Source organism: Mya arenaria, chromosome 12 (genome assembly GCF_026914265.1).
Source record: "Mya arenaria isolate MELC-2E11 chromosome 12, ASM2691426v1".
Lineage (NCBI taxonomy): Eukaryota > Metazoa > Mollusca > Bivalvia > Myida > Myidae > Mya > Mya arenaria.
Window position 1 is genome coordinate 37,282,214 of NC_069133.1, and position 19,587 is coordinate 37,301,800.

The following is a 19,587-nucleotide window of genomic DNA, read 5'->3' on the forward strand; positions in this document are numbered from 1 at the left end:
ACTAGCCGGTATAATTTCATGAAACTTAAAATAAATATGAGCCACTATACTGGAATGATGCCCGTCCAAAATAAAATTTGATTGGTCAATTGTACTTAGAGTTATTGCCCTTGATTTTTTGAAAAACTCTCATTTACAGCCATTTCTCAGTAACTAGTTGGTAGAAATTCTTGAAACTTGAAATAAATATGAACCAACATACTGCGATGATGCCTGTTTATTTATATTTTGGATTGTGTAATTTCTATATGAGTTATTTGCCCTTGATTTATTAAAAGATCCATGTTTGCAGCCTTTTCTATGCAACTAGCTGGTAGAATTTCATGACACTTGGAATAAATAAGAACCAACATACTGTGATGATGCCTGTCTATTTTTCTTTTGGATTGGTCAATTTTCCTTAGAATTATTGCCCTTGATTTATTAAAAAATCATTGTTTGCAGCCGTTTCTCAGTAAAACCAATGTTCTTATCTTATTCTTTCTGAGATTTTTTTTAACCTTCAAGCACAAACAAGCCATCAAGCACAAACAAGCCATCATTGGCGGGGGATATCTTTTCACTGAAAATGCTTGTTAATATTTCAGCATGAGCTTGTTTGGAGAGTTTCAGGAGTGTATTACACAAGTGATCCAAAACTACACTGACCAAGCCTGGAGAATAGAGGTAAAACCATAGTTATCCTTGAAGATGCACTTGTCACTACTGAAGGGGGCTTTTTGTTGTTATTTGTCTGATTCTGGGACTTGAACTATGCTTTATGTTACTGATAATTTGTCAATATGCAATAATTCCACTTAATATCACTGAATCCGCCACCATACAGTTGCCAGCACAACTGCTGATGTATTTCATATAACTCACTACCCTGTTGTGCGTGGTAGGTTACGCAAAACTAATATTGTTAGCAACAAATGTTTATTTCATAATTAGTGCCAGGGGGTTTAATTTTACACTTTCACATCTATTGGGACAAAGGTGGTAAATGGCCTGTATTAAATCCACAGAGTAAAGAACTACTTTGATAAGGTATTTTTCTGATGTGGACTATTTTTGATAAGAGTATCTCTAAAACTTCAGTAACCAATGTATATATTTTTTAACCCATCCCCATTTGTAATATGGTACTACAAATTGTTTATAAGAGCATCCATTTAATAATATTCAATATAAATCCTTCAGTAGTTAGATGTACATTTCCAAGGGTGAAGGCAGAAACGCTTAAAGTGAAATTGAATAATGATGCAGATAGAAGCTTTTTGTTTTCTCTCCTTGATTTATAAGTGGTTAAACCATTAGGAAAACGTTTAAGATATTGCTATTAACTCTTGATTACTTTTGTTAACTACTGTCTTGTTCGTTATCTTTCAGAGGTTAACAGTGTGTCGCATGCTGGCTAATCTCTGTTCCCATCACCATGACAAAGCACACACCATACATCTGATTCCCCCGACCCCCACGGGCGTATATCTACAGAGGCGGGTGGGGTACTTAATGATACACACCCTGCTTGATAGTGCAGATACCTTCACAGATGATGACCTTAGTTGTCTGGAGGTAGGTCCCTTACAACTGACTATCCTATGTCTGTATGGTTTAGAATCACTTGCCCCACCCCCAGGGGCGTGCATCTACAGAGGCTGGTTGGGTACAGTATGATACACGCCCTGCTTGATAGCACAGAGACCTTCACAGATGATGATCTCAGTCAACTGGAGGTTGGTCCCTTGTTACTTTTCTATGTCTGTATGGTTTAGAATCACTTGCCCCACCCAGGAGCGTGTATCTACAGAGGCTGGTGGGGTACATCATGATACACGCCCTGCTTGATAGCGCAGACACCTTCACAGATGATGATCTCAGTCAGTTTGAGGTAGGTCTCTTACTTGTGACTTTTCTATGTCTGTATGGTTCAGAATAGCTTGCCCCACACCCAGGAGCGTGTATCTACAGAGGCTGGTGGGGTATATTATGATACACACCCTGCTTGATAGCGCAGACACCTTCACAGATGATGATCTCAGTCAGTTTGAGGTAGGTCTCTTACTTGTGACTTTTCTATGTCTGTATGGTTCAGAATAGCTTGCCCCACACCCAGGAGCGTGTATCTACAGAGGCTGGTGGGGAATATTATGATACACGCCCTGCTTGATAGCGCAGACACCTTCAAAGATGATGATCTCAGTCAGTTTGAGGTAGGTCTCTTACTTGTGACTTTTCTATGTCTGTATGGTTCAGAATAGCTTGCCCCACACCCAGGAGCATGTATCTACTGAGGCTGGTCGGGTATATTATGATACACGCCCTGCTTGATAGCGCAGACACCTTCACAGATGATGACCTCAGTCTACTGGGGTAGGTCCCTTACAAGTGACTCTCTTTTGTCTGTATGGTTTAGAATCGCTTGCCCCACCCCAGGGGCGTGTATCTACCGAGGCTGGTGGGGTACATCATGATCCACACCTTGCTTGATAGTGTAGAGACCTTCACAGATGATGCTCGAAGTGAACTGGAGGTAGGTCCCTTACTTGTCACTATCCTATGTCTGTATAGTTTAGAATCACTTGCCCCACCCCCAGGGGCATGTATCTGCAGAGACTTTCACAGATGATGATCTCAGTCATCTGGAGGTAGGTCCCTTTCTTGTGACTATCCTATGTCTGCATGTTCAAGTAGTTCTTGTACATCCCACCCATTCATCCCACCCCAGTTGTGTATACTTACAGAGGATACAGTAGGATACATCAATGATCATAAAACGTGCCCGGTTTATGATTACAAAATACTAATTTTTTTCCCTATGTATTTCAATGTAGAAATGCAAACTTCAGACTGGAAAAAATACCGTTACTAGCATTTCACGTATATGATCAACATAACTTTCCTTTACTCACTTTGAAGTAAGGCATCATTTATATTTCAAGGAACCTATGTTGCCTCAGGCCATAAGTTCTAAAATTCTGGTGCAGTTAACACGCAAAATTTTAATGATTCGAGAGAAAATACATTTATATTTTGATTTTGTTTCTAAGTATGTAAGATTTCAAACTGCTCTGTAACACCTTAACAACATTAATAAATTTAAATAAAAAATATGTTTTTATCCATCAAAAATGTGTAAGTTTTTGGTAACCTGAATATAACGTGTCATATTTTATTATCACTGAGTATTTAAACAATTGAATAAAAAATGCGAATTTTATTAGGACAGTACGGGAACTTTACGACTGACTCTCGTATTTAATCTCTTGAGATATTCCATCGTCGGAAACCCCGATACACTACTGCGCTATGATTCTCTGTGGCGATTGAGCGAGGAAAATCTCATAATCATGAATAATTAATGAGGGAGTTTCAATATGTACATGTAAGACACTCATACTAATGTTTTCCCGTAGATAACCATAGATAAAGAACTCTGGCAAAAGCTCAAATTGAACTCCGCCCACCTTATCACTTCAAATTTTAGAACAACTGCCTAGACCACTTGCCTGTGGCAACAACTGACAATACAGGGTTATTGAAGAGTATTTAATAGTACCATGCGATTTCGTTGGAAGAATAGTTGTCTCCCCTGCCTCAAGCATATTCATTAAAACATGATTTTGTTAATCAATTTTAACACAGTATATATGAAGTGTAACGGAAGAAAGAACTGTGGTTGCTGATGATGGAGATATTCATGATTGTTTTCTATCCTATTGAAGGCATTTGACTGAATTCAAAGTATAACAACTATAAATTATTTGCATTTCTTAGACTTGAACAAAATTTCAATCTGAAGTAGCATTCTCAATCTCTAAAATATAGAGAGTGCATCCTGGACCATATCCTAGTGCATAGCGACCACATCCTGACACATGCCATTTAGTTATAACGTACCTTAACTGTACGGAAACCTTCACAGATGATATCTTTGTGATTTCACATCAAGGACTTGAACTTTAACTTTTATCTGGTAATTTTAAATTCAGTATGTGCTGCCCTTTGTAGACCCTCTAAAAGAGCTATTGGAGACCAACGTCTATCTGACATCCTGTACTCTATTTCCTTGGCAGCTGTGTCAGGTGACCTTGACTAGACTGAAGTGACCTTGACTGTTATTAACTGACCAATAATGATTTATTTTTGATATTCAGATATACAATATTTGTGGCTTGACCCCTTTATTATTTCCAGTACTAATGCCATCATTAATCTTTGTGTCAGTGACCTTAACTGACCAATAGCATACATGTGAACTCTTCCGGCGGTAGGTAAAATATACCGCTTTTGAGACCCTTCTAACGCCATACCGTTTTACCGTTTAAAACTACCGCTATTTAAAGCTCTTTTAAAAAACCTCAAAATTATATCAAATTGGCCTTAACTTTTCTTTTAAAAACCTCAAAATTCTATTCACCATGCTAAAATATCATATTAATCTGTCTGAACATGGTGCAATAAACCACTTCTCAAATCACTTCACACTTCGGCCGAGATGGTACAAAAGACCACTAAATTAGCATTCTTTGTTAATTGGCATCCTACTAATCAGCTTTTTTTAAATATCAAAGACATTAAAAAAACTGTCAAAACATCAAAGAAATCAACATTTCCAAGGTGTTACTAATTATCTACAGTGTATAAAATTTTATGACATGTTGGCGGGAAAATTGACATACACAATTCTGCAGTCGTCTGCACTTACACTCCGACCTGTTTTGGCAGTCTTAATTTGATTTTTTAGCAGCTCTTCTGAATATAAACTTGTTCTTACACTTCTGTTTTTTAGCAAAAACACTGACATTTGACAAGTCTTTTAACCATGACATATTTAATGCGTATTTTCCGAAAATCTAAATATAGTAACAAATATCAACTTCTTGTTTACATTGTATCCATCATTGTTTTTGACTGAAAAATAAAGAAATTAGAAATTCTACTGCTTTTGAACCCAAACTATCGCTTTTGAGACCTTAATCTACCTCTGTCATTGCAAAAGGTTCACATGTATGCAAAAGTGACCTTGCCTGACCTAGCTAGCAAGCCAGCTATAGTCACCTTTCCTGACTTCTATTACTATTTTAGATCCAGGATTTGGTGCCTTTTGTTGACTGCCTCAAGGAGCTACTTGAGTCTAACCCATATCTGATGTCCAGTATTGTCACCATTCTTGACAATTGTGTGGGACCCAACATCACTCTTTCATCGCATGAGCGGGTATGAAATTTGTCACTTTTTTTGGCTATTAGATACTATCTAATATTAATAAAAATATCTATCATGTGTCTCCGATCTGGATGAAAAAACCTTTCTCATCCGGCACGGGGAGTGCCAGTCGGAATTTCCAGTATGGCTAAATACACCGGAAATGACTGTCTGGTGTGCAAGAAAGCCTGATTCTATTGTTAAGTCATATTAATTGACTATTCCATGTTATGACATCGTATAATCTTGATTAGCTCATCTGTTTTCAAATAAAAAAATGAGTTATTGCGATAGCTTTGGTGTCCTCTGCACGGAAATCTTCAACTTGGCCATAAGCTAAAAATTGTTTAAAATATTAAAATCAAACTTGGTGCACAACTTGCCAGCGAAAATACTCACATGTGTTGCAAGTTCCATAACTCTGGCTTTAGCACATGTTGAGTTATGCCCCTTTTCCATGAACAAAAAGAGACAGACGATTGTTGGCATCTGCTTGTACTCTTGTTATATTTCTCTATCTTCTGTCTGTAGGAGCAGTTGAAGTCGCTGCTGGAGAAGTTACGCCGGGTGCGAGTGAAAGACGATCTCAGTGTCATGGATCGAACAATGGTAAGATTAAGAATTAGTTTACACCACATGGAGTTTGTTTATACGCACATGAAGTTAGTTTACACGCACGTAAAGTTAGTTTACTTGCACATGGAATTAGTTCACAGGCACATGGATTTATTTGTTCAATGGTGGTTAGATAGTCCTGATGTTTAGGCATCTTAGCTTTTGTGCCAATAAAGGATGATAAAAATGACATCTATGTTGTTTGTGTCACCTGTGTTCATCGTTTGCATCGCTCTCTTCCGCTGCAAGGGCGTCACACTTTGGTTTCCAATTGATAGTTTAAGATTTTTTTAACTTGGTACGCACATTGATCATGGTCATTTGATCAATTGTCAAGATCTCTGTGACCTTCGCACTTCTGACATGTGACACGCTGATGCGTTGAACTAAGCTAAATAGTTAACAACTTAGAAAAAAATAATTTATTAGCAATTCATTTTACATTGTTGATATTTTTGTATCACATAAATAGACTTCATTTTAGTTTTTTTACCGTTCAATTACTGAACTTGTACATGTTTCCTTAGGTGAAGGACATGATTGCCAGGTTGACCAGCAAGTGGACATTGGATATTCAAACTACGAAACACAAACAGGTAAACTCAGGAGGCAAAATAAGATCTATAAATAATGCCTGAAATATGTGTCTAGTAAATTTGATGCCTTAATTTCACCACTCAACCGTCCAAGATGCACCAGGTATAATCTGTTTTAACTTTAATAAAGTATTATGTGAAGTTAAAAAAAATGACATTAAATCTAGAAAAGCGTTGTTCACATCCACAAAACTTTGGGGAAATATTTTCAACAATATCAAATATAAAAGTACTTTGTTGGTGCGCGCACCAACAAAGGTACTTTGCACTTTTGAGGAACAAGAACATTTCAACAAAGCTACTTTGTTGATGCATGTACCAACAGAGTACTTGTATATTTGATATTGTTGGAAATATTGTACCTTTGGTTTTGCGCAGTTTGGTTGTGAAATCCCCAACTATGTTGCATCCCCAACTTTGTTATGCAAAGTTTTGTGTAAGTGAACACCGCTTTTCTAGATTTAATGTTGTTTTCTTATTTCACATAATACAGTGTTTTTATGATTATATAAGCAAAAAAAGCATACATAAACAAAAAAACATTTTTGGTTAAAGATGATATATTATTTAAAGACACAGAGTATAACTTGATGCCAATTTTTTTAGCAAAACGATAAAAAGCATAATATTTGTGTATAGATATACAAAAATGTTAGCCTTTGTAACTGTTTATATGTATTAATGACTAAGTGGCCACCAATTCTCCAAATAAAAAAACTCTAAAATATCCCATATATATCTATACACAAACCATTTTTTGCTTTGATCATTAAAGTCAAATTAGTTAAACATGATAATGCGTTATTTTTTTTTTTAAAAAGGGCATCCACCTATATTGTTCATATTAATGATATGAACAAACAGGCCAGTACTGAGTTATTAAAATATCTTTTGATGCGCTTGGTTAAGTTACAAGGGGTTTCATCACATATTGTAATCTTCAGAAATGTTGAGTTTAAAATGATATGCAAATCTCATTTCAGATGAAGCTTTTTGAATTCACATCACCAATGAAAACAAAGATAACAAAGGTCGAGCATTCCCAGGACACAGACTCGGATGATGAAACTCCAAACAAGATTCCAAGAGTTGCAATAACAACGTAACAAATTGCGAGTGACATAATCATATTGTATATATATGATTTTAAAGGTCATGTCAATGCAATCTCATATCCATATATATTTTAAAAACTTCCATAATTTTTAACAGAGTTATGGTCCTTTAAATTTTGAACACTTTGAAAGCTCTGAATTGACATGAAATTTTTTTCATGTAAAAATGTTGATACCAGACATATTTATTACTCTTAGAGCAAAAAAGTGTGTTTATGGAATAAATTAATTTTAAACTTTGTGTGAATTAATGACAATAATCTAGGACCAAGACTTACAGTTAGTTTCCAATTGACAATGTTAGGATCAAAGTGTTCGAAAATGTTCCGATCAAAGTGTTGCGAAATGATAGAATCAGTGTTAGAGAATGCTAGGATCTTAGTGTTGGACAACATTATGATTATAGTGGTGGACAATGTTATGATCAAAGTGTTGAACAATGTTATAATCAAAGTGCTGCAAAATGTTAAAATCTGTGTTGAACAGTGTTAGTATAAACTGTGGAAGGGAATGTTAGGATAAAAATGTTGGACAATGTTAGGAACAAAGTGCTAAAAAATGTTGGAAAATGTTTGTATATAAGAGGATTAAAGTGTTGGACAATTTTAGGTTATAACTGTTAATCATGTATTTTCAGATTGGCAATGTTAGAATGTTTTTAAGCTTAGTGATGTATCAGAGCATTTGTTATTTTTGTCTTTATCAAATGTATTCATTACAAATGAAATATTTTTATGTTGAAACAATGTTCAAATGTTGATTTAGTTTGCCTTTTTACACCTGCTTAAAAAATGGGGCTCATTATGGAAACAACTCAACCAAAGTTGTCTGCTCTCTGACTTGACCAGTTTCATCCAAACTTTATTAAACTCGGTCACAATGTTTTTGACATAATGTCTTGGGCCATTTTATAACAAGCCTGATGGTATAAAGCCCATTCATTGTCAAAATTGAACAAATTTACCTTGTTGATTCTTTTTTTATCCAATCTTCACCAAATTTACTATGAATGGTAATTCTTTCAAACTTCACAGTAATGTACCTCACCAAGGGAATTAATGCTTTCAACTGAAAAGGTCATTGTTGCACAACATGGATTTTATATCAATAATTCTTATCTAAGCTTCAAATTCAATCATATTTCCCAGAATTAAAGAGCAGAGCATTGTGGTGATAAAATAAAAAAATAAAACTATTTGATGTAATGAGCTTATGCACCAGTCAATTGTAACCATGGCCTCCCAGGTCTGGGAAATGGGCCGTGTTTTTACCTTCCAGGTGGCCCTGCATTACCAAGTGAATGCGAAGTTGTTGTTTTTTGCGGCCAAAATAGCGGGGAATGGGCCTTACCTAGGATGTCCCCAGGGTGTGGTGGAATTGGCAGGGATTTAATCAGCAATTTGTCCCCACAGGGCTGGGGTTGACTGGACCGGAAGTCAAAGTTCCAGATATTCTGCGGACCTGGGGGTAGGGCGCCTGGTTCAAATTGACTGGTGCATTATATACAAAGGCTATCTGTCTGACAGGCCTCATCAGGGGCATTTGTCATGTTCCTGTGACAGCTCTTAGTTCTCATTATCATCATCAATAATGTCCTTTCGCCTGCAATTGTACTTCACATTAATCAATACTAATAATATAAATGGTCTTGTTCTTGCATTACCTAAATTCAATTCCAAAATTGTTAAAAAAATATTATAGTTCAGAAAGAACACTGGTTGCCATGGCAATGGAAAGGATTAAACATGAAGATTATGATATGTCCGAAACTAATGGCCCAATTTTTTAAATAATTACACTGAAATTTTACTTGGTGAACCTAAACTAAAGTTGTTCAATCAGTCAAGTCTTGTTAAAAAAAAAATGCTAAGAGGCAGAGCTGACTTTCCCAATGTGGTTATAGTAGTAACTTAAAAAAACTTTGTCCTAAAAACATCTATTCGTGAAATGATGGTTGTGTTCCCATCCTTTGTGAGTTATTGAAGTGATAGTGGTTCATAAGTTAGTTTGTCAGCCAGTGGTCTGCGGGGCTCGTTTTAATAAAGATCATAATCAATCTATGTCGTGAACCAAAATGATCTCACTGTCATATTGTCATTAGCTTGATACATATTTGTGTATTTGGCTTACCTTAAACACAGCATATCAAACTTAAACAAGTGTGAAAAAAGGGTTTTATGACCGTCTCCGTGGCAAGTGGTTACGCATCCGCCTACGGAGCGGGAGGTCATAGGTTCGATCCCTGGCAGCGTCATACCAAAAGACGTTATAAGTTGGTACAATTAAGTAGCTCCCTTGCCTGTCGCTCGGCATTTAAAGGGTAGTGCTTGGAAAAATGGTGTACTCAGTACTGGTTTAACCCAGGAGAGTTGTACCCCGTGTATCCGTGCTTTACACTGAGCACGTAAAAGAACCAAGGGGTCTCTTCGAAAAAGAGCTAGGGTATCACACCCGCACTTCCTTGTATCCCACCACTGTCTCTTCAGTGTGCTGTCCCTTCAGCAAAAACAAAGGACCCCGTTGGAAATAAGTGCTTGCATTTTTACTGGTTATCCTTGACCGCAAGGTCTAAAGAAATACATACATACATACAAAAGACTAATTTGAATAACTGATGTTGTTATCTTATTTCATGTAAATGTATTATATAAAGTAAATTATATAAATGTGAGATGCTGATGTCTAGTGACACAACATATTACTTTGAAAGAGGGTTATGAGTATAGAAAGAATATGTAATTTGTTTTGTAACAGTAAAAATTATATGGAAATAAATATTACACAAAATAAGCCATTTTCCTGCCTGTTTCATTTCAAATAAAACAAAAATTCCCACTGTAATAGATGCACTTGAAAACTATCGAGCCACAGGCAATATTTTAAGGATGGCATACAACTCATACATTTGGATTTCCAGGGGATTTTCGTAAAAAAAGAAGGGGATTTTGCTCTAAAATGGGGGGGGGGTATCTTTCATCATTATTTGCTCCATCGCATTTTTCATTTAAACTTAATTTTAAGTAACAATAATTAATTTCAATTAAATCTTTTTTTATTGAAAAGCACTGAATAGAGTTTATGTTGTCAGATTTTTTGTAGAAACAAGCAATTTAGTCTCCATTTATTTTTCAAAATCACACAATTTTTTTCATTTTTTGTTATTTATTTTTTAGAGATATCCACGCTTGTTGTAGGGGAGCCAGAGTGAAAAGCAGGGGGAATTTCCCCGCACACTCACGCTTGCAGTGGATAAAGCATGTATGGAATGTCCAGAAGTGAACATTTTAGAGAACATACCCGAATAGGGGAACTCTCAGCTGACACCACACATGCCATTACATCCACGATCAACAGTAGATTGATGACCACATGGTCTCGGAGGAAATATTTGTCAAAGTATTTGACCATCCCGAGATCGTGCAGCAGTTTGGTTGCCATGTGAACATCACCCTTGTCGTATATCCCCTGAACCATATCATACTCCATGGCAACCTCCCATTTGATGTAGTTCACCTGTAAGTGGAAGTAGGTTGATGCCAAAAAATGTTTTTGTCTTGATTGCGTTAATGGATACTTGGCCTCAAATTCCACAGTAAAAAAGTAGCTCTTATATTTTGTACCTAAATCATATGCATTTATTTTGTTTTGATCATTTAAGTCAAATACATAAAACACGATAATGCATTAAAATAAAATTTAAAAAATGGCATCAACCTATAAGGTGTGTCTTTAATACTAAAATCGATGCTTTATGTATACTTAAATAGACTGACTGACAATTTCATAACATTTTATTCAATAACTGTAACATTATAATTATAATGCATAATACAAGCATAACTTCAAGCCCAGTAAGACTTATAAATCAACTTAAACCACTACAAAAATAAGAGACAAATGATTTTGTACCTAATGGCTAGCCTTTCTGCAAGAATTCTCCTCTCACAGTTTAGCCAGACTTGAGGTATTTTCTCGCCCATGTAGCCCTGCAGTAGATTGATATCCAGCAAACTTCCTTGCAGATCTTTGATACCCTGACATGTGAAAATAATAATAATAATGTCAAGGATGGTTTTGCCTCATATCAATATTTTAGTTTAGTTCAATAATATACTAATTTATTAAAGCTCTGATTATGTAAATGTTTTATATAAGCTGAACTGAATCACTTTAGTGTCCCTAAGTACTTGGTTGAAACCAGCATTGGTGTCCATTTTTAGTTCGAGCCATCGGGATTCGACTGTAATCAAGTTAAGACGGAATCAGGTGGGGGTCAAAGCCACAACCTCTGGTTAAACTATGTGCATCTTGAAATGAAACCTGAGATGGTAGGTTCCACTTTCATTTGGTATGTGAGATTTCCAGCAAAAGTAACGTTCTGTTGAAAATCTCTCATTAATACGAAATCGCTCTGAGAACACTTGATGAAATAACATCATTTGATCACTGTAGTAGGTTACACATAAATGACATAAGTCCAGAAATGCCTATTTTTGCTAATTTAAACTATGGTTTTACTATGTGCAGCTGGAAACGAAACCCCATACCACTTGTCCAACACCATTAACACTCGGCCAACATCATGATCACTCGGCAAACATCATTATCATTCGATCAATACCATTACCACAAGGTCAACACCATTACCACTAGGCTGACACCATTACCACACGGCCTTTACCATTACCACTCGTCCAACCCCATTACCACTTGAACGACACCATCAACACTTGGCCAATTCAATTCCCACTAGGCCAACACCATAACCATTAGACCAACATGATTACCACTTGGCAGATACAGTTACCACTCGGCCAACACCATTACCAATCTGCCAACACCATTACCACACGACCAACACCAGTATCACTTGGCCAACACCATTACCACTCGGCTAACATCATTACCACTCGGCCAACATCATTACCACTTGGACGACACCATCAACACTTGGCCAATTCAATTACCACTTATCCAACACCATTACCATTCGACCAACACAATTACCACTCGGCCAACACCATTGCCACTCGGCCGACACCATTACCATTCTGCCGAAACCATTACCACTTGGCAGTACCGTTACCACTCGGCCGACACCAGTACCACTTGGCTAACACCATAACTACATGGCCAACGCCATTTCCACTTGGCCAACACCATTACCACTCGGCCGACACCATTACCACTCGGCCAACACCATTACCACTCGGCCAACACCATTACCACTCGGCCGACACCATTACCACTCGGCCGACACCATTACCACTTGGCAGACACCATGACCACTCGGCCAACACCATTACCACCTGGCCGACACCATTACCACTCTGCCGACACCATTACCACTTGGCAGACACCATGACCACTCCTACAACACCATTACCACTCGGCCGACACCATTTCCAATCTGCCGACACCATTACCTCTTGGCAGACACCATGACCACTCGGCCAACACCATGACCACTCATACAACACCATCACCACTCGGACAACATCATTCAACTCTTACACCTTGTGCAGTTTTGACATAATACTTATCCCCTTCTGAGACAAGTTTAACAAAAAGAAATTTATACTAGTTTATCTTAGCTCAGTAATGAAGACAGCTATAATCTGGTATCCAAGGAATACCAAGTGAACTTATATTCTTTGGGAAAATTCGGTTATTGGGAACTTGTGTATGAATCAATGTTGATTCCTTTTCTCCGGTATAATAATATTATTACATTCACCACTAGAACTCATTTTTGCTGTTGCCAACGTCAAAGGAAATTAGGTCAATAAGAACTAACCTCCAAAGTGAATTTCAGCATCTCTTTATTCAAAGGCATATGACAAGATGCCCGACCATGAATAATGATTTGAGAGCTAAGCATATGGTCATATAACCGTGAACAGTTTTTCATTATGAGTGATGCAATATAAAGTTATAATATTAAGTATGTGTCTTAACGTCCCCCGCTCAAAAGACAAACACGTGTTTGCATGGGGCAAGACTTCAATAGTCAAGCCTAGAACTTATTTGCCTGACAATATAAACCACCACCCTAGCTTGAATACCACGTGACTTTTACGCTCAAATGACCAGCGCATTTGCTCTCATAAGACATTTGTTCTGCCCTATACTTTGTAACGGCCAGATCTATCAATTATTATCAGAATCAATAGGGTTAAACATTACAGTGCATTTACATTAGATATGGTACTATTGGTTATATTCTCCTCTGGAAAACCTAGTATTAAGTGATATGCTGATTTGGTAAATCATTCCGCTAGCAAGCAGGGGGAAAAACTCATCATATTTTTAAATAAACGTGTTTTTTATAATCTTTATGTAGTTAGTTAGTTTGCCAGTGTGACCAAAATATTTGTATTCAACAACTGTTCAGAACTTAAAAGGAGATATAATAAAAAAATAGATAATATTCTGTGAAATGCAGTTTAAGTAGAGGGTTCTCAGCCAAATTATATAACCGGTTATAATAAAGATTTTGTTTGATAAATAACCACTAGAGACCCGCTGCAGTTCATCAAACTGTAGAAATGTCACAATTTGATGTCAACCACATGTTATTTTAATTTAAATAACTTTGTGTTTTTTTTTATCTTAAATGTCTTAATTGAAGGCATTGATACCCAAATCAGCTGATTCGGAGACAAAAACTGGGAAAAGTCAATGTGTGAGAGCGCAATTTAAACTGGCTGATTTCAAATTCACACGAAAAACATCACAAATGGCAAGTTGATTTTGTTTACCACCTGATCAACATGTATATGAGTTGCATATGTCATGTCAAACCCCGCGAGTTGTTTTGGTTGCATGTAACTCCATAAGTATTGCTCCTACACCAATGAAACTTTGTAAGAATGTTGGTCAGCAAGTTTTCAAATTGCTGCAAGTAGTTTTTGAGTAGATGCATTATAAAAAAAAACAAGGAGATCATGTTCCAAGTTTCAATCAATTTGTTCAAGCAAACATCTTTCCCGTTCTGGTTAACAAAGTGACATTTGGACCTTACTTAATACTTCAGAAATAACAGTTCTCCCCAAAACTGATATAATAAGCGAGAAAATAAACAAAACGGACATAACAATTTTAACATTTATTTAATTCAAACAAAAACAATCATGGCATGAAACACATGTTTTAACAAAGCTCAAACACCGTCAAATGCTGCCATAATATTACTTCAAATATTGATACAATCGAGTTCATAAAATACCTTTACTTTTACAGTCAACAATCTAGGCATCATGCCAGAAAATTTTGTATTCAAGAATTTATCATTGGAGCTGAAGAAACCAAATTCTATATAAATAAAAAAACTAATACTTAAATACTAGTTGCTTGCAAAAGTTTTAAGTAAAGATTATTCAAAATGGCAGCCTTGTAAAATCTGAATCTGAAAAATCCACTTGTGTTGAATACACTGGATTGAAAAGCATTAACAACACTCCTATTTGATTATCAGTATATTAAATAATCAATAATTTTCAAAAAAATATATTTTGAAGTCAAATTAACAGTCTTTGGTTTATTTTTTTTAAAACAAAAAACAACAACACAAATACAATACCAGACAAATAGTTTATTAAGAGATAAGTACAGCCGACAAAGAAACAGGTCTCAACACACCCTTAATAAAAACATAAACATAAGCAAACACACACTGCTTATGAGACTTATTTATTTTAGGCAACAACATGAACATGGGGTGACAACAAAAAATAGCTTTACAACAAATGCTTAAACAGGGTTTCCACAAAGATGGCAAAACAAAGTTCACTGACCTTTCACTTACTTTTCCCTGACTAAATTCAAATTCTCTGACCAATTCACGTGCTCAAAACCACACATACTGGTCATATATGAGCATGAAATGTATTTTAAATGTTGGCCTCCTTCCTTCCCCATAGCCAAACCCTTACCTCCTTTTTTCTTTTTGTAATCTCCCTCTTCATCCTAAGTATTATCTCAAAAATTATCACATAGATTCAATTAGTATTATAAAAAAAATCCAGCCAATGAAATGTTTGTATCTACTGGTAGTATAAACAAGACAAACAATCAAATTAAGAAAAAAAAAACCCTGCCCTTAATTGTGTATTTTTTTCCTCTGTTAGATTTTTAGATGGATTCAACACAAAACTTGTACAAATAATAAACATAGAAATTCTCCTTAAGGTCATTTCAGTAAAGCGATTAAATACTGATAATAATACTTAGGAATGAATTAGGAGAATCATAAACATACAAATCAAGCTCATACATGACATTACAATGCTCTAATATTAGCAGTTAAGTATTATATGCATAGAAACTGCTCACAAATTTAAAAACACTCTGTGATATAAAAATAAAGTGCATCAGCTTAAACCACAAGCATATAAATCAATTTAAAGCTATTATTTAATAAGGTACAAAATGTGTATATATATATATATTAATAATGATAATAATAAAAATGGAAGAAACTGCCTTAGCCTTTAATCACTAAATGAGAGTAGTTGTAAGACCAATGTCCCTTCATCATAAAATTCCCTGACTTTTGCCAAAAAAATCATTTTTCTCTGACCAATTTCAAAATTCCATGACTTATCCCTGACCTTGAAAGAAAACAACTTTTTTCCTAACGATGGGAACCCAGTTAAAATAACATATGTACACACATACACATATCTGAGTGTCAAATGTTCCAGTCAACAATTATGAATAATAATCACCCCCAAACTGAGCATGTCACGATTTTATCACAGTAAAACACATGGCTAAATAAAACTTACGCCATGCATTGTTAAGTGATAAGATCGAATATTTTTCTCAGGGTTACTAGCCGCCCAGGCAAAACCCTGTTTTTGTTTTTTAAATGGACGAGGAAACCTGTGTTCGTTACAATGCGCGAAAACAATTAAAGTGTCAATCTTATTCAAAATAAATACATACACATGTATGACAAACATAAATTTTCAGTGATAAACTTTTAACTACTTAACTAAATAATGCATTTATGGAAAATATTAATTACTGACAACAAATCTGTGATAGCTGAAAAGGCAAAAATATTAAGATTGGTGAATGCTTAAAGATTTACTGGGATCTACTATAGCCTCAGAACGTAGAAATACCGTGTTTTATGCACATTTCTTTCAAATTAAACTCCGTATCCTCTATAAAAAACATTATTTTTGACATTAATTCATCCTTTTTGGAATGTTAAAACAAAAGTTTTAATTGTGGTAAATCTTACGTGGGAATAAGAGTGCATCTTTAATGTTTCTTAGACTAACCCTCCAAATATGAGATAACAAACATTTCTCAACATGCTCCATTTAACAAATACAAATGATTTTATCATCCATATAATTTTCAGTATAAGAATGTCACATCAGTATAAGAATGTCACATCAACAAAAGAATGCCACATCAATATAAAGATGTCACATTAATATAAGAATGTCACATTGATATCAACAATATAAATTTGCCACAACGATATAAGAATGTCAAATCAACATAGAATTCCATATCAACCTAAGAAATCACATCAACTAAACTAAACTAAAGATGAAAACAGCCTAAAGAACTTAAGAATGCCGCATCAATACAAGAATGTCACATTAATATAAGAATGTCACATAAAGTCAATGTAGAATGGTCTTGTCAATAAACACAAATCCTGAATTTTCGTTTCCATAGTGTTTCCCGTGAAACAGCATCCATTGTTTTCTCTGAAAGAAAAAAGAAAAGAAAAATACTTAATATTATTTCAAATGTTTTTTCTGAACATTTTAATTAAGGCATTGGAATCACAGAACGGTAAAATTTTATTGCAAAGTATCGAAAAAATATTTTGTCATTATCATCATTATGCAAGACCATTAATAACTTTCCATAATATGTTGCCTCTTGAAACATCTTTTCTCAACACTATTTACCAATGTATACCATGATAAAGTTTCATAAACAATTCACACCTACCTGATCCAGTGAGACATCAGTCCATTGTGTCATCAGTAAGGCGTCCCCATGGCCAACTCCAAAAGCGCTCTATGCCAAAGCCAGGTCTGTGTTTTCTTCTTGGGGCTAAAATTATATAACGCATCAACAATTAAATAAGGCTATCAACCATGTTTATTACTATGTTGCTGCTAACTTGAGGGCAAAGATACCAGTTGCATCATCCTTCAGAATAACAGCAACAACAGCTTCATCAACAACAGCACCACCATCATCTTTTTATAATCATCATTATTGTTGAACAAAATGATATTAAAGCTAGAATGATATTTCAATTAATGATATTTCCTTAAATTAATATCATTACCGTATTTTAATTCTAAAATCCAACCAAGCAAATTTTTTTTAATTCTTACCATGGCCACGGCCTCTGATGGAGCATTGTTGCATGGGTAATCACTTCCAGTTGCATGGTGGGGCACTTCCGTTGCATGGTGGGGCACTTCCGGTTGCATGGTGGGGCACTTCCAGTTGCATGGTGGGGCACTTTCAGTAGCATGGTGGGGCACTTCCAGTTGCATTGTGGGGCACTTCCAGTTGCATGGTGGGGCACTTCCAGTTGCATGGTGGTGCACTTCCAGTTGCATGGTGGGGCACTTCCAGTTGCATGGTGGATTCTGTGGACACTGAAACATTGAACCAAAGCATGGATCTTTATTTCAGTATAAAAGTTATTTATCACTAAACCAAGTATAATAATTACAACAAATGTTAAACATATGGGCCAAATGATGGATAAGTTAATCATCATCATCATCATCATCATCATCATCATCAAGAACTGCCTCAGGGCAGCACAATGAACTTGATGCTGCTTAGTCTTAGAAATGAGTGCATTAATGTTATAGTTTATATTTTGTCAAAAACAAAAGTAAACAAGGGCCATAATTTGCATATAAGATGATATGGAGTTAAAATCTAATTGTTTGATGGTTGTGAACAACATGATGAGAAGTATACACATCCTTATTGTTTGAAAAGTCGAGCTAACGACAATCCATTATCATGCAAGAAAAAATACTCATTCCATGAATACCCTTGGCATTTTACATTACTATTACAACTGACCATGTATTTACCAATCATGGTCAACCATTAGTTTAATAGACAATGCTTACATGATCCAGTTCAGCCACGAAGCAAGTGCATCATAATAACACAATTGTACGGGGCATCACTTCTGACTAGATGGTGCGACACACGCTGAAATATAGAACGGACGCAGTCACCTATTTCAATAAAAGGTCAATATATCATCAAAAGAAGTACCGTATAATTATTAAACAAATGTTAGTATATTGTTCAGAATGATTCAACAAATATAATCATATTATTTAAATTATTTCTGTAATTATTATTTCAAACTTACATGATCAATGTCCAATATGCAAATATATAAGCAAAATAATTAAAAAAATGTTTTATTTACAAATATATTCAAATTGCTTTAATTATGTATTATATTGCTTTTCACAACATATTCATGAGCCTTTCCTACTGCTATGTTTATAATTAATCACATTAAAACTAATGCAATCTAAGCCTTCCATTTATGTCCAATATAATATTTACATATAAATATATATATATACACGAAAATGAAATAAAAAGCATTTTCTGCTACATGGGTTTGGTTAAAGAAATCTTGGGAAAGAATGCTGGTGCCTTTTAGCATTTTCACTGTAAGATTTCAAAAACCAACAAAAAATGCCTTTTCAGATTTCATGTATTTCTTTAAAAACAAAATTTGAATAAATAATAAAAAAAAAAAAATTGTCCAAAATTTAAGTATGAACTGTTGAAAATTTGATTAATATATTTTAATTTATAAATTATAGGCTCATGAAATACAAAATGACCTATTTAGTGAAAACATTTCTTTTAAACTAGACTGGTTTAAAAAAACAACAATAAAACAAGGTTGATCCAAATAGTGCAAATCATTAAACTTTCTCCATATTTAAAAAAGTACTTTCAACATATTTCAATACACATAAATGAGCAAAATCATACATATCTTTGTAGATTATGTGGTCCAAAGCATCTGG

The 19,587-nt window shown here is 35.2% G+C and overlaps 1 protein-coding gene and 1 long non-coding RNA gene across 2 annotated transcripts in view; one reads left to right on the plus strand and one right to left on the minus strand.

Annotated features, from left to right (window-relative positions):
• LOC128211551 (SMC5-SMC6 complex localization factor protein 2-like) overlaps positions 1-8,274 on the plus strand; it is a 31,974-nt gene extending 23,700 nt beyond the window's left edge. The window contains exons 15-20 of the mRNA XM_052916464.1: positions 588-666; positions 1,372-1,557; positions 5,071-5,202; positions 5,722-5,799; positions 6,333-6,401; positions 7,385-8,274. Of these exons, the coding sequence (XP_052772424.1) occupies positions 588-666; positions 1,372-1,557; positions 5,071-5,202; positions 5,722-5,799; positions 6,333-6,401; positions 7,385-7,507 (667 nt within the window). The 3' untranslated portion in view covers positions 7,508-8,274. The remainder of the gene's footprint in view (positions 1-587; positions 667-1,371; positions 1,558-5,070; positions 5,203-5,721; positions 5,800-6,332; positions 6,402-7,384) is intronic.
• An 8,870-nt stretch (positions 8,275-17,144) lies between these two features.
• Positions 17,145-18,828, minus strand: LOC128210187 (uncharacterized). The gene is made up of 4 exons (XR_008257113.1): positions 18,658-18,828; positions 17,896-18,165; positions 17,501-17,605; positions 17,145-17,250 (listed from the first exon to the last, which is right to left on the minus strand). It is a non-coding gene; the product is annotated as an uncharacterized LOC128210187 (long non-coding RNA).
• Between the last annotated feature and the right edge of the window lie 759 nt (positions 18,829-19,587).